Source organism: Myxocyprinus asiaticus, chromosome 5, assembly GCF_019703515.2.
Source record: "Myxocyprinus asiaticus isolate MX2 ecotype Aquarium Trade chromosome 5, UBuf_Myxa_2, whole genome shotgun sequence".
In the NCBI taxonomy this organism is placed as follows: Eukaryota; Metazoa; Chordata; class Actinopteri; order Cypriniformes; family Catostomidae; genus Myxocyprinus; species Myxocyprinus asiaticus.
The window spans coordinates 49,834,320-49,850,296 of NC_059348.1; the positions used below are offsets into that span (position 1 = coordinate 49,834,320).

A 15,977-nucleotide genomic window follows, 5' to 3' on the forward strand; every position below is an offset into this window, starting at 1 on the left:
ACCCATGACTTTGTCATTGCTTGTGCTCTACCGGGAGTGTGTGGCTTACCTCAAAGTCTTCCTCTGACAGGTACACCTCGAGTCGCAGGGGGTCGACCCCATGGGGAAGGGGGCGAGTTTGCAGTGTTGCGAGAGGATAAATGCTCTGACTGAGTCGAGCCAAAACATCCTCCACTAGAATTATCTGATTACACACCTCTGCCTCCTGCACACAACACAAACACAAACTGAATATGTTAATGTCAGTAATATTCCAGGTTCAATTCCAGTTAAGCTCAATCGACAGCATTTGTGGCATAATGTTGATTACCACAAAAATTAATTTCTTAAAACAAAAAAAAAATAATCATCATATTTACACGCACATATTGCCTTGTGGCTATACTTTTGAAAAAGTGCGTATTTTAACGTTCAGAAATTAGTCCCCATTCACTTCCATTGTAAGTGCCTCACTGTCACCTCTATTTTTGCTGCCGCTTTAAAAAAAAAGAAAAAAAAAAAAAGGAGGGATGAGTCAAAATTAATTTATGTGGTAATCAATATTATGCTATAAATGCTGTCGATTAAGCTTAAATTGTATTGAACCCAGAATATTCCTTTAAGACAAACCTGTGTAGAAACACAATGCTTTAGCATTTTTAACACTTTTGTTTTTTTTAGCACACACTGACTGTATACGTAGGCAACTAACAAATTTGACAATTACAAAAATACATAGCACACACAAAATATTTGGTCAAATTGTTTTTTAATTATATAACCTATTGAGTACTGATAGAAAATAAAACCAATAAAATATAGTAAAATTTAAAATGGACATTTACACTAACCCAACTATCTTGGATGAAAAATGTCACTTTTGGTCACAATGCATTCCCGAATCTCCTGACCCAATAAAGATACATGCAATGCATACTTTTGCTGTCTACTGTATGGAACAGCCTTCACATCCATAGCGTGCCTATGATGACTAAAATGCTGTCTATGAAGACATCTTACAGACTATTTGTCTCTATGAAGTATGAGAGAGAAGTCTCACCCTCTCTGTGATTTCAGCGATATCCTCTCTGTGCTCCCAGCTGGGGAACATGTTTGTAAAGGTCAGAGGCTCCAGTCCAGCATGGATCAGATATGACTTCTGAGGCTTCTTCTCGTTCTTTTCTGCTAGATGAAGAGAAGCATCCATTATCAGTCTCTAAGAGGTCTGATAGAGTTCTGTAATTTTCTGTTGAATAATGTCTGGTGTGTACTTTCTACTATGCTGGAAAACCTCACTCAAACAATTATTGGCTAATAAAGCTGTCAACCACCTCTGCAGTACTGCAGCACGGTTTCCATGGCACACTTTCTGTCGGAGTCCCAGCGGATGCGGGCAGAACCGGTACTCTCTGTATCCTGTGGCCACCAGCCTTGCCACAGGTAAACTTCATGATAGTTATCCACCAGGAACAGAGCTAGAAAGGGAAAGAGAGAGAGAAGTGACAAGCATGCATCATTATAGTTCATTGTTTCATGTTTTCTGAGAGAATAAGTGTCATTCTGTTTACCTGGTTGAGCGGCAGCGTACAGGTCTTCTTGTAGAAATGGCAGGGAACAAACCAGGTTTAGAGCTCTGGAGGGGTTGTAAAACTCCTGCGCTACAAATTCACCTGAAGAACTACTCAGTTGAAACAGGCGTGGGGTGAAGTTGAACTTGCCAGGGTCTAGAAAAAGGAGAGAGAAAAACAAATATGGAAAGGGAGATTTAAAGGTATAGTTCACCCAAAAATTACAATTCACTCATTTATTCACCCTCATGCCATACCAGATGTGTATGACTTTCTTTCTTCTGCTGAACAAAGATTTTTAGAAGAATATTTCAGCTTTGTAGGCTCATACAATGCAAGTGAATGGGTGCCAACATTTTGAAGCTCCAAAAGTAATCCATATGACTCCAGTGGTTAAACCCATATCTTCTGAAGTGTTATGATAGATGTGGATTTTTTCCACAGGATAGTCCTTTTTTACTATCACTCTCCACTTTCATATTCTTATTTTTTTTTGGTGAATCGCATTTTTTTTTTTTTCACCCAATTTGGAATGCCCAATTCCCAGTGCGCTTTTAAGTCCTCATGGTCGCGTAGTGATTCGCCTCAATCCGGGTGGCGGAGGATGAATCCCAGTTGCCTCCGCATCTGAGACCATCAACTCGCGCATCTTATCACGTGGCTCGTTGAGCGCGTTGCCACGGAGACATGAGCGTGTGGAGGCTTCACGCCATCCACCACGGCATCTGCGCTCAACTAACCACGCGCCCCACCGAGAACGAACCACATTATAGCGACCACGAGGAGGTTACCCCATGTGACGCTACACTCCCTAGCAACCGGGCCAATTTGCTAGCGAACTCCAGGGGTGGTAGCCAGCGTCTTTTACCACTGAGCTATCCAGGCCCCCTGGCGATTCGCATTCTTCGTACATATCGCCACCTACTGGGCTGGGAGGAGAATTTATGATAAAAATGGACTTAAATATTTATCTGTTTCTCACCCACGCCTATCACAGCACTTCAGAAGAAATGGATTTAACCATTTGAGTCTTGGATTACTTTTATGCTGCCTTTATGTGGTTTTTGGAGCTTAAAATTTTGCCACCCATTCACTTGCATTGTACAGACCAACGGAGATGAGATGTTCTTCTAAAAATCTTAATTTGTGTTCTGCAAAAGAAAGTCATACACATCTTTAAAGCAGAGAAATAAATAGTCCTTTAATCAAACTTATACATTACAGTTACGACGTCATGCGTTTTACCTTGAAGCATACAGTCATATGCTTTGCGGTCCTTCCTGCCTAATGCTTCCCAGAATTCCACTGGTTCACAACCTTCCTCACATTCATGAATGGTCACATTACAGCTGCTGTGAAGTCCCGCCTCCAGTGGTCGCCTCGAAAACAAAGGGAACAAAGTGAATAAAGTTCAAACTTATTCTGTTTATCAACTTTTACCAAATGTGTGCAAATGTTCAGTCATGTATACTTGTATTCAGTTTGCTAATATATAATATGCATTATATTCCAGTTCAGTGCATAACTTATATTAAACCAAAGTACAAACACTGAATTGGTACACTTGTGCATTCCATTTATGTATTTATATGATTTATTCATTTACTATTGTGCATGTTTTTGTATATATTTCACATTAAAAGTGTAGAGACTCTCACTGCTCTTTGATCTTGTCCACAGCGGTTCTAGCTACGTGCCGCGTGTGTGTTTGTGCCTTGCAGCCATGCCACAGGTAAATCAGAGCTTTGTTGATGTTCAGCAAGACCATTGATGTGCGTGATCGCAGACTGCTGCAGTGACATGCCACTTCCAGCAGGTGGCCCTCTACTGACACCTCACCACGCACACAGTATAGACGCCATTCATCTGATACAAAGAGAGGAGGAGGTCAAATACACTCTAATAGAGTACAAACTGAGAAAAATAACACACAAAAAAAGACAAAACTGATATTTTCAAAAAATCTAATATAAAAATGTATAAATGACAAGCAAAAGAGGTGAAACAGGCACAAGGGCTTTTGGAAAGGAATACTTGTGTTTTGCTTCCGGCACAGTACATACTGTATGCCGCCTATTTTTTAAGCATATAAAACAGTACACAGTGTATTAATATGGTGAGTTTTATTCCATCCAATTTTGTGTAAATAAATATACGGAGCCCCTTAGAGGACAGAGAGGAAATTTATTTTCTGAAATCATTTTGCGTTCCCTTGCAATAGTTTGCGTTCTCTCAATAAATTTTGCATTCCCTCGCAATAGTTTTGCGTTCCCTTGCGATTATTTCGGGTTTCCTTCTGCCCTCAGGACTGGTTTGCATCAACAGATCTGAAGGACGCGTACTTTCATGTACAAATTGCGCCTCACCACAGGCTGTTTTGAGATTCGCATTTGAGGAAACCGCTTATCAGATCAAAGTCCTTTCCTTCGGTTTGTCCCTGGCTCCCTGCATGTTCACAAAGTGTACTGATGTGGCCCTCGCTCCACTGTAACTGAGCGGCATGCGCATTTTTAACTGCCTCGACGATTGGCTATTACTAGCCCAATTAGATGCTCTGCTGTGCGAGCACAGGGACTTACTACTTTGGCATTTGAACAGCCTAGGCCTCAATGTCAGTGAGCGTGTCCAGACCATTCTTAAGTGTCTCAGTTCAAACTGGGGAAAACATTTCCACTGAAGTTATTTAAAAAAGCACTGGGTTTTATGGCAGCAGCATCCGCCATCACACCGTTAGGTCTTTTACATATGAGACCTCTCCAGTGCTGGCTCAAACATCGTGTACCACGGCATGCCCATGTGCATTGGCATTATTTGCCGCTGTATGGCTGCTGTAGAACCATGGATGGCTCCAGCCTTTTACCAGCAGAGTGTCATGCTGGGGCAGTTTTTCAGGCGAAAGGTGGTGACCACAGATGCATCCAGCACAGGCTGGGGCGCACTGTGCGACGGACATCCGGCTTTCGGCACCTGGACAGGCACCCCCGTACATCTCCTCCATTCTGTCATCAGCAAAGTCTAAGAGGACAGGGAAGCGATTTTAATGGTTGCGACGAAGTGGCTCAATCAGTCCTGGTTTCCGGAGATGATGGAGATACTGGATGGCCCTCCATGGAAAATACCGCTGAGGAGGGACCCCCTCGCTCAAGCACGGGGTGCGATCTGGCATCCCCAGCCGGAGCTTTGGAACTTGCAGTTTTGGCCCCTGAATGGAGCTCGTCAAACATGCTGAAATTAGCTCAGTCGGTTATGAACACCATCCTGCAGGCTAGAGCACCATCCACGGGATGCCTCTATGCAATAAAATTGCATGCGTTTGCGGACTGGTGCTCTTCACGTGGCAAAGCCCAGTGAATTGCTCCATAGCTGAGATCCTCATATTCCTCCAAGGGTGTCTGGACGGAGGTCTTACATCGTCAACGCTTCAGGTCTATGTAGCGACTATCTCGGCATACCATGCCCTAGAGGCTGGCTCATCTATAGGCAAGCATGATCTAATCATAAAGTTCCTTAAGGGAGTGAGGTGCTTAAACTCCCCTTGCCCTACTACAGTCCCAACATGGGACGTGAACCTGGTACTGAAGGCACTCACGAGCCTTTGGAATCTGCTGAGTTATGTGCGCTCTCTTTAAAGACCACACTCCTGCTAGCTCTAGACTCAGTTAAATGGGTGGGTGAAATGCAAGTGCTGTTGGTCGACAGCTCATGTCTGGAATTCTGGCCGGGTCTCTCAAAGGCCACCCTCAAACCCAGAAAAGGCTACATGCCTACGGTTTTATCCATGCCCTTCACGCCCTTGTAACCTTGGTTCCCTGAGATGAAGGGAATGAGACATTGCGCAAGCTGGCCATACTACTGACTCAGAGCTTGAAGGTGCGAGCGATGCGCTATCTGTCCCTCAGTCAGAAAATTCTAAGGGAATGGTGATTTCGCACCCACTTATATAGGCCAACTGCGCGCCTAAAGTGGTGGGGCTCAAACATCATTGCCAATCAGAGAATTGGCATTATTGTACAAGGGCTTCAACTACTGTAACTCAGAGAAGGAAATCCCCAATGCGCCAGCTTACTGGCACAATGTCTCATTCCCTTCATCTTAGGGAACCAAGGTTAAATGGGTAACTTGAGATGTTTTACTATAATGAATGATTAATTTTCTTTTGGGCATGTATTTTGGTGGAAACCATGATAAAAACCTTGGTACTTGAACCACAAATTAAACTGTTACTACAGTAAAACTTTAGTTATTTTTCATTGTTTTTTCTGCAAAATGATTTTTATTACCTTAGTTTTGGATTTCCTGTATTATTATTATGACTTCATAACAAATATCATGGTTAAAATATGGTTACTGTAGTAATCCATTTTGTGGTTACTATGGTTTTACTACAAATACGATAGTTCAACGATAGTTACTGTAGTAAAACCATGGAAAATTTTCATAAGGGATGCATTAAGCTATTGCAAGGTAACTCCCAAAAAATTGAGCATCCACTAAGGGGCTCTGGACAAATGTCCTAACTTCTGGCAGTCTAATCACATTATAGCTACGTTTACAATAATCTGGATACATTTGAAAATGGCATTTTCATTTTTGAAACACTCTCCGTCCACTGCCATTTTCAAGCGTTTTCCAAAAATTGCTCATCCACACGGAAACGTATGAAAACGCTTAAATTCCCTTAACATGCATGTGAAAAAAAATCGCTGTTACATGTACAGTCTGAAATGCAATTGTCCTCAAGTTCAGTCGCCGGGCACCAATTCAGAGTAAACTTCCCATTGCCTTTGAAGGAATGCAATGTGAATGTTGTACAAAATAACATTTAGCTTTGATAACGCTATCAGATTGAATATCAGGCACAACAGTGGTGCTATAACACGGGCCGCCATCTTGATTGTTTTGGTTGAATGGATCACATGACTGCATCACATGATAAAAAATACATCATCGTTTTCAGATATATCCGTTTTCCGCTGCAACTTGAACATGGCGTTTTCAAATGTATCCACTTGGTAGAGCGTTTTCAATAAGCTCAGTTTTCGCTGACAAAAATGCCATCTCAGTGTGGACTGAAGGACAAAATGTAGAGAAAAAGATGCGTTTTCAAACGAAAACGTATTAGTGTGGACGTGGCCTATGAGTCAAGGAAGAGATGATTAAAAAAATCATGGTTGATATTGCTTTTGGTTCATTCATCACTGTATGTGGTACTATATGTCATTCAGATAGAATGTAGTATATAATTTAGGTATTACAGATACAGCTGTAGATGCATACAGAAAACTTCCACAGTGTGCACAGTATGCATACTACTCTCTTTCAAATATAGTAGGCAGTTTGCCATTTTGAACATTCTCAAAGAACAGACATAAACATAAATAGGAGTGTTGCAAATTTTTGAGTGTTAAAGGAGAGAGACTCACTCTGAATGTTCTCCTCTTCCTCTCTCTTCCCAGAATGCACTATCATCCCCCCATTGAAACACTGCAGGAAACAAGGCGGCTCCTTTCCCTGCTGCACCTGCATCTAAATATATGATACAGAAAGATGGAGTGAGTGAAAGAGAAAGCAGTGAACCGTGTGTAACCAGCATTTCTTGTCCTACCTGAGCTCCTCTCTCCTCATCCAACTCGACCGTCATCAGCGCTGATGTTCCTTTCTCACTGACAGTGGAGTTTCTGCCCTGCCAGAAGAAATAGCAGCACTTCTCCCTGCCGGGACCTGCACTACGCACCTGATCCGGCTTCTGCCTGCTTCCCACTACACACAGACACACATCCAATGACAAACACTTGGAAGAGACCACTGACAGTCTTATAGCTGCATACAAAGTTTAAAGTGGTCATTTCTATATTTTTGCAGCATTTTTTGCACCTAAAAAGTTGTAAAAGTTTTAGTTTGATGGTTACACAGACATGACAATAAGACAAAGGTTCATTATCAAAATATGGTGACATGTGCCTTGAATATTCAGTCATGGAAAAGGCTTATTTCTTAAACAATATAAAATGGTTTGTTTGACTATATCGTTTCACACATTTTTTTTTTTTTTTTTGAAAATATATTTGAATGCATCAGCTGCCTGAAAAAAATGCTTGTTCTCTTCATCTGGTACACCACCTCTTTGAAATGTACAGGAATTTTTCAGGAATGAGTGCAAGGCCTAACAAGTGTGCAATAAAGCAAAACAAAATAAGTTATTAATAATTTAAATTTAAAAATATTTTGTCCCTTAATTTCATGTTATTGGTGTTATCAATGTTTAAATGTTGTATTTTGAAAAATACAAAATGTTGTGGAAAAGAACTTCCAAGGTCAAAGTTCAGAGGAAGAGGCTCTGCATAGAGTGATTTTATTAGATTACTTTGCATTTTACTGTCATTTGTTTCATTTAATATTTAGTCCTTTCAGATGGAAAACAGTTATACATATAAATGATGTGATCCAAAGAGCATTTGAACAGCAGTGAAACACTTTCTTATGATGTGTTACATTCATATGAGCAGACAGAGAAGTAAGTTTGAAGTAAGTTTGGAGCAGAAGAAATAGAAATAAACCTTGTGTAAATTGTCAGCTTTACGCTAAGCTAAAATGCTATTTCTAGCCATTTTACATGCATGTTACCAGGCACGATCATATTTTGTTATCAAGTAAATTCACGTAGGATCATAATTTCTTTTTTTCTAGTAAGACCTTTGATATTAGGGCAAAAATCATATTCTTGATAATAACCTGCAATGATTTCACAATGCACGTGAACTGCTCTGAGCACGCTGCCCAGCGAGTGCACAGTCTGCACACAGAACAGCACGTCATCTGTATATTCTTTAACGCACACAGACCATGTTTATTTTACCCTTTTGTGGATTATTAATCACATATGATCAACTCGCCATTTTGATATTATTTTGATTAATTGCGCATCCCTGAAGGATCGTGAACTTAGTCTACTGATGCACCCTTTATGAAACTTAATGGCCAAATAAAAGCAAATTAAAATCATTGGTAACATAATTTCAGAAAAAACAGGCTAAAGTTTTACCTATTAGAATTCCATCTATCAAACTACACATTTATTACACATGACATGCACACACAGATGTAGTTCTATGCAAGCACAGAAACGCTTCTCCTGGTGCGGTTACTGACCTGCGGCGCTCACCATGTACTTCCATTTCACCACATAAGCATCTCCCTCGTGGAACTGGCCGATGCTCTGCTTGGGCAGACGGCTGTAGTCGAACTCCAATATGTGCCAGACATCAACACCCACCGTGCTGATCTCCAGTGAGCGCAGGCAGTCCTCAGAGCCGTTCTCCACTGGACCGTGCCCTCGACCCACATCCTGACCATCCAGAACTGTACTGATGGGCGACGGCACGACCGGCAGCATCAGCGAGGCATTGTATGCCCGACACTCAGAGCGAGAGTCTGTGCTCAGAGACTCCTGAAACATTATCAAGAGAAGAGAGATAAAGAGAAGTGATGACAAGAAAGAAAGAAAGAAAGCAAGCAAGCATCTGGCCACCTTTTGCTGGAAGGGCTGCTCAACGGCATTTTTAGGTGACAACACAGATGCATCTTTCCAGTCCAGAAACTTCTCTTTAAAAAGACTCGTTTCATTATGTTCAGTAAGTCTGCCAAATATAGCCCAGTCTGGACGTCCCTGACCTTTCCTATAAAAAAGATCACAGACACCACCATACATATTAATACATATACATATTCAAGCACAATAATAAAAAGCTAATACACTTAAAGGGATAGTTCACCCAAAAATATACACTCACCAGCCACTTTATTAGAAACACCTGTACATCATCTTATTCATGCACTTATCTAATCAGCCAATCATGTGGCAGCAGTGTAATGTATAAAATCATGCAGATATGGGTCAGGAACTTCAGTTAATGTTCAACCATACGAATGGGGGAAAAATGTGATCTCAGTGGCATGATTGTTCGTGCCAGATGGACTGGTTTGAGTATTTCTGTAACTGCTGATCTCCTGGGATTTTTCACGCACAACAGTCTCTAGAGTGTAAAGAGAATGGTGCGAAAAACAAAAAACATCAATCCAGCCCATCTGGCACCAACAATCATGCCACGGTCCAAATCACTGAGATCACATTTTTTCCTCATTCTGATGGTTGATGTGTACATTAACTGAAGCTCCTGACCCGTATCTGCATGTTTTTATGCACTGCACTGCTGCCACATGATTGACTGATTAGATAATCGCATGGATGATTGTTGGTGCCAGATGGGCTGGTTTGAGTATTTCTGTAACTGCTGATCTCCTGGGATTTTCACACACAACAGTCTCTATAATTTACTCTTATTAATTAATTTATTTTGTGAGAAACAAAGCTGTATTTACACAAGGAGGCGCTAGACGGATCACAAAACTGAATCCTCCATTGATCTGCATTCAAGTCTCAGAAAGTTTTACATCTCATATAATGTTTTCACTCTGGAGAGTAAATTGTAATTAAAACCGATGGTTGCAAGAATTCATACTTGTTAAATCCGCCACAGCAGTATCTATAAAATAATTTTTTAAATCCTCCAGCAACAATTGATTGTGATTGGCCCATTCTGAACAGCGCTGCCAAAAGTAACAGGTGCCACTTGATATTGCCGTCTATTCGCTGCCTGATTCAGCAGTGGTCTAGTGGTCTGTCGTCATGTTTTTCCGAAAATAAATAAATAAATTTCATTTATTAAATGATTTAAGCAACCTATTTTATGATTTTCTACAATTCAAGAACTTTTTAAGCACCTCTTGGTAAAAATGGCTATTTTCAATGGTTTTCCAGGACTTAAATTTGAAAAAGCCAAATTCAAGTACTTCAAGCACCTTGTATGAATCCTGTATATATAAACATTGCGAAATACAGTTTCACGGCCAGTAAAAAGTATAATAGGATTGAAACTTGAACTATACCTTAATAAATATTTAATAATACTTATGGATATTGTGAAAAAAAAAAAGAGAAGCATGGCAAAGTCTGAAGATGGAAATTTTATATTTATTTTCAAATATTTAAAGTTAAATATTTTGAGTTTAGCGTTTTTTTATATTTACTTAACTGTTCATTTAGTTTCTTAAATGATCAAAGATATTTTCGAAGTTACTTTGTGATCTTTTAATTAAAAAAAAAAAAAAGTGGTTGAATTTTTTATTTTTTTACTTGTCATTAAGAACAATGAAGTTTGTATATTTTTCAACCTGTTTTGTAATGTATTACAATACTGTGATAATACCGGATAAAAGCATAATGTATTATCACAAAATGAAAATCTGATCCCGGCACAAGCTTTAATTTGGAACCACATGAGGGTAAGTGATTAATGTTAAAATTTTTTGGGAGAAGTATCCCTTAAATGTATAAAAATTTAGCATTATTCAAGTTAATGGAAATTTGTTTTTGTGTCCACCTTGGTATGAGTGTGTTGTGACCTCCAGGGTCCAGAGGATTAATGTCACAGTTGGTATAATCAAAGGTTCCATTCCAAAGGTGTTTGGCGAGCTGAAACGCTACCTTCCTCTGTGCCAGCGTGACCTCTTTACCATGCCAGACATACACTTCACTACCGAAATCAAACACTATCACCTACAGAGAGAGAGAGAGGCCCAGGAAAAACAAAAATGGAAAATATACAATGTTACATATTTAAAAATGCAGCTATAATGCAGATTTATCTTGAATGTGGCAAGAAAAATAATCAAATCATAATAAAATTGTTTATATTAACTTATACAAGAAACAGGGTATATAAACCATTAAAATGTATTTACCCCATAATGATTCATAAAAATATTTTTAATGCAATATCTAAAACTTCAATAATGTTGTCTAACCTCTTTGGAGCCCATTAAGGAACTTCGAGGCACTTTTCCCCAGAAATCATCGTCAGGAAGCAGTTTATCATCCACCAGACGGAAGATGCAGTTCGTCTCCACGATTGCACTTTCAAAAATCTCATCTTCTTCCGGAGACCCAGCCGCTGTGACCATTATGCACACAAAAGAACAGTTCTTATACTATACATGGATTCCTGAATCCAACATATGCCACATTGCTGTGTGTTTCAGGTGACATACATTGATAGCTGGCTTGTCCTCCCAAAATCTTCCAGAACTCTGCAGCTGCTGCGCTCTGAGAGTTCACGTGTTCTTCAATGGTCTCCACTTGTGCTGCTCGACAACCAAGGTCATGGTTTAACTGGATGAAAGTGGCCAGCTCTGATGCCTAGACAAAAATCAAACAAATACATTAGTACGTTGATAGTTGTCTTGTCCAACATGTGCGACATGTCTAAGTAAAATGCTTTATTGAGATCATGTACAACAGTGAATACAGACAGGCAGCACCTTGGCTCTTTCTATGACATTTGAATATTCCCCAATCCAAACGAAACAATGTTCAGGCGTCACCAGTAGAAAGCAGTCTCCACTGTTTAGAGAGGACACTCTGGGCTCCACTAATCTGGTCTGGACGTGCCGTCGGCCTAGGGAACGTGTATGCACTCATAGTTCAATCCACACTAAATGCACACACTCAAAAGAGCACACTTGGCTTTACTGATGAAACATAAGCAGAACAAATGTCTGTGTAAATCATCAAACCAGTCTGATGTAAATGAATATAATAATGGATTTATGAACTACAAAGGAATTGATTCTGCTCAGGTTTCATGAATAAGGCACAATGAATACACTTAAATTCCACAATACATTTAATATTTCTTGTCTCCTGTATCATACTGTGTCCCAGCCAGTCAAAGTAGAGTCGTTTCTTTGTGTCCTTACTAAAATTCAAATGCTGTGTAAAGTGACACAACTGCAGCCAATCAGAACATAAAGTTACATTTAATATACAGCTTTGTGGGGCAAGGAAACTGGACAAATGACTAGAGTGGGATCGACTGACCTTTGACCTGCATGAGCATGAGTTTCTTGTAGGGAGCTGCGCTGTTATTGGTCATCTGCTCTGAGATACTGACACTGCGCAGACTCACGCTGCTGTAGTTCTCTTTACTGGCTAAACCAGCCAGAGCTGCGTCAGACAAATTCGAGCTCTTACTCACTGTGACAGACATAAAAACCATGTTACATTTGTACTAGCACGTGCCAAGCTACAGCATCCACACCCTCCATCCATTGCTCATCTACTCACTCTTCTCCTGTTTGATTCTTTTGCTCTCTAGCAGACCGATGTTCAGTCTCTGTTCCGTGTACTCGTGTCGGATGTCTTCTCTTGCTGCGAGAATCTTTAAGGGGTTCTTTGAGGCCTGAACGTTACGAGAGGGACGAACGGCACGCTTGTGCTGCACCATTGCTGATGTCAGCCTTGGATTAAAAGATAAGTCAAAGTCAATATACAGTATATATATATATATATATATATATATATATACACACATACACACACACACACACAGTATATATATATATATATATATATATATATATATATATATATATATATATATTTATGGGATCAAAATCCCGTCAAAAGTATTGCGGTCACGGATCCAAAAATAAGTGTGAATCAAAATAATAAGCGTGAATAAAAAATGAAAAAAAAATACGCGCAAAAATAAATAAAAACCGCAGATAAAAATAAGTGCAGATCAAAAAATAACAAGCATGAATCAAAAATATATAATCATTTAAAATATGCTGCAAAAAAAATTAATAAAAAAGAACAGAAAAATTCAAGCAAAGTCATCAAAATTGCAAACAAAATCATGTTTTCCTTGGTTATATTACTTTTTGTTGTGCTCTCGTACAATTTTGCTCATATTTTCATTTTATTGTATGCTTACGCTGTATTTTTCTTTGCTTTTATTTCCAAGTTCTGCGCTTGGTTTTCCAAAACTTGTGAGTAGAGATTCATGTAAATCAGGGGGCATTTTGCATCCCTATTGGTCCACTAGTTCTTGATCGACAGCTCCTCCTCTAGCTAATCATTCAAAGAGGGGAGGTGACGTCACTCCAATGCAACTCCGACAGCTGCTGCTCAATATTATATTATTTGTGGTTGATAGATACGCTGCTTGTGTTTTTTTTTTTTTTTTTGAGTATTTCTGCCAGTTCTAGGAAACAATGTGTTGTCCGAGTAGGCCGTTATCATAGTCCGTTAACACATGTATCGAGTCAGCTGAATTTAGTTAGCAGAGTTTTAGTTTAGACATTATTTAAGACTTCCTTGTTTGTAGGTTATTGGCTGCATATCTTAAAAAAAAAAAAACACAAAAAACAAAAACAAGGCTGGGTTGGTGTGGAAGTTTGACGCATGTTTTTACTAGCTGTACCAGTGTAGTCGCGAGTTCGGAACCCAACTTGATCCGCTATTCCATGTTGTTGAATGGGCCGTTATGTACTAATCCTACGTTGGCATGACTACCTGTAGTTTCTTTTTCCACGATACTGCAGCGAAATTAGAAACAAGTGACCAAGCGTCCCCACGTCAATAAATAATGCAATGAAGTTGGCTTGACATTGGACATTCTTTATTCACAAATAGTCACAAATTTAGGGACCGTCTCTAAAGATACAGGCAACATTGGAGCATACATATCCAAAACATTTACAAACATTTCCATAGCATAGAGTATACAACTTCAGTAACATTTGAAGCAAATGACTTACAGGCATACAAATCAACTCCAAAGTGTGCATTTAGGTGTCAGCAATAATGCAGACCTTTTAGATTTTTCATATAATAATAATTTAAAAAAAATCCAATTATACGTAAGCATTTCTATATTCATCAGTATTGTAATAGGCCTTGGTGTCGGGATCTGGATTTTATTTAATGGAAAAGCAGATCAAGTTGGGTTCTGAACTCGCAACTACATTGGTACAGCTAGTAAAAACATGCAAACATCCACACCAATGTTTTTTTTTTTTTTCTTTTTTTTAGATATGCCGCCAATAACCTACATACAAGGAAGTCTTAAATAATGCCTAAACTAAAGACTTTGCTAAATAAATTCATCTGACTCGATACATGTGTTAACGGACGATGACAATGGCCTACTCGGACAACACATTGTTTCCTAGAGCTGGCAGAAAATACTCAAAACAGACACAAGCAGCGTATCTATCAACCGCAAATAATATGAGCAGCAACCGTCGGAGTGCATTGGAGTGACGTCACCTCCCCTCTTCGAATGATTGGCTAGAGGAGGAGCTGTCAATCAAGAACTAGTGGACCAATAGGGACACAAAACACCCCCTGATTTACATGAAACTCTACTCACAAGGTTTGGAAAACCAAGTGCAGAACTTGGAAACAAAAGCAAAGAAAAATACAGCGTAAGCTTACAAAATATGAGCAAAATTGTCAGAGAGCACAAAAAACAGTAATATATCCAAGGAAACATGATTTTGTTTGCAATTCTGCTTGAATTTTTTTTTTTTTTTTTGCAGCATATTTTAAATGCGTTTATATATTTTTGATTCATGCTTGTTATTTTTTGATCTGCGCTAATTATTTTGATTTACACTTTTTATTTATTTTTGCGCTTATTATTTTTATCTGCACTTATTTTTTGTAAAACGTGACTGCAGTACTTTTGACAGGATTTTGATCCCATAGGCTTTTTCTAGATATATTTTTTAATCTTACTTAGGCGTTTGTTTTCCAAAGATGGCATCAAAGTCTTCATCCAGATGCATTCTGCTGCTCATGCTGCGTGGACTATCAGTCATGTGACGGTAAAACTTTGAGAAGATCTCATCATCCAGTCGCATCACTTCCTTTACGGCCTTCTCAGTCACCGTCAAAGTCGTCTCCTGCAAACTTGATACTGAGAGATAGAAAGAACAATGAAAATGTGACAGCATTAACAGATGTTGTGACGCCAAATAAAAAGCACTCAAAACAAAGCTCCTTTTCAAAGGTTTTAACACCAAATGATGCTATTTACTCCACTCTCACCTCTATATTGGATACATAACATCCTCCCATAAAAAGTCCACAGATAAACTGAGCAGACCTTATATCAATCTCACCTTTACTGTTCAGACGGCCCAAAAACGTCTCTAGCTTTTCCAGCTTCTTATCAGACTCCATTTCTGCTCTGGCCTCAATTTCTGTAGCACATCAGGTTTTGCCCCAGTTATTATGCTTCAAATCACACTTACAAAACTTTGTGAATTTCCAAGGAGGAAAATGTATTTGCACACTGGCGAACAGGTCTTTTTTTGCAGCATGTGTGTGTGTCTTCCTTACCTTCATGTGGTTTGGAGATAGCTGGCACACTGCTCTTGAGTTTGGCAGAGACTGGTGAAAGAATTGGGCTGATGACTGCAGAGGAAGCAGCCAGACCTGATACACAGAAAAACAGACAGGGAGATAGGCCGACAGAAAGGAAGAAATGGAATGAAAGGACATAAAATATATAAAACATTAAT

General features: G+C 39.4%; 1 protein-coding gene across 2 annotated transcripts in view; it reads right to left on the reverse strand.

Moving 5' to 3' along the window:
• Positions 1–15,977, reverse strand: part of svilb (supervillin b) — an 80,927-nt gene that overhangs the window by 4,410 nt on the left and 60,540 nt on the right. For both annotated transcript variants that reach the window (XM_051699088.1, XM_051699089.1), the window contains exons 21-39: positions 15,796–15,891; positions 15,576–15,656; positions 15,190–15,370; positions 12,730–12,902; positions 12,484–12,639; positions 11,925–12,061; positions 11,655–11,802; positions 11,412–11,557; positions 10,988–11,163; positions 9,076–9,223; positions 8,697–8,994; positions 7,153–7,307; positions 6,971–7,073; positions 3,206–3,413; positions 2,793–2,926; positions 1,548–1,703; positions 1,311–1,454; positions 1,040–1,164; positions 50–205 (exon numbers count right to left, since the gene is read on the reverse strand). In XM_051699088.1, the coding sequence (XP_051555048.1) occupies positions 50–205; positions 1,040–1,164; positions 1,311–1,454; positions 1,548–1,703; positions 2,793–2,926; positions 3,206–3,413; positions 6,971–7,073; positions 7,153–7,307; positions 8,697–8,994; positions 9,076–9,223; positions 10,988–11,163; positions 11,412–11,557; positions 11,655–11,802; positions 11,925–12,061; positions 12,484–12,639; positions 12,730–12,902; positions 15,190–15,370; positions 15,576–15,656; positions 15,796–15,891 (2,921 nt within the window). The remainder of the gene's footprint in view (positions 1–49; positions 206–1,039; positions 1,165–1,310; positions 1,455–1,547; positions 1,704–2,792; positions 2,927–3,205; positions 3,414–6,970; positions 7,074–7,152; positions 7,308–8,696; positions 8,995–9,075; positions 9,224–10,987; positions 11,164–11,411; positions 11,558–11,654; positions 11,803–11,924; positions 12,062–12,483; positions 12,640–12,729; positions 12,903–15,189; positions 15,371–15,575; positions 15,657–15,795; positions 15,892–15,977) is intronic.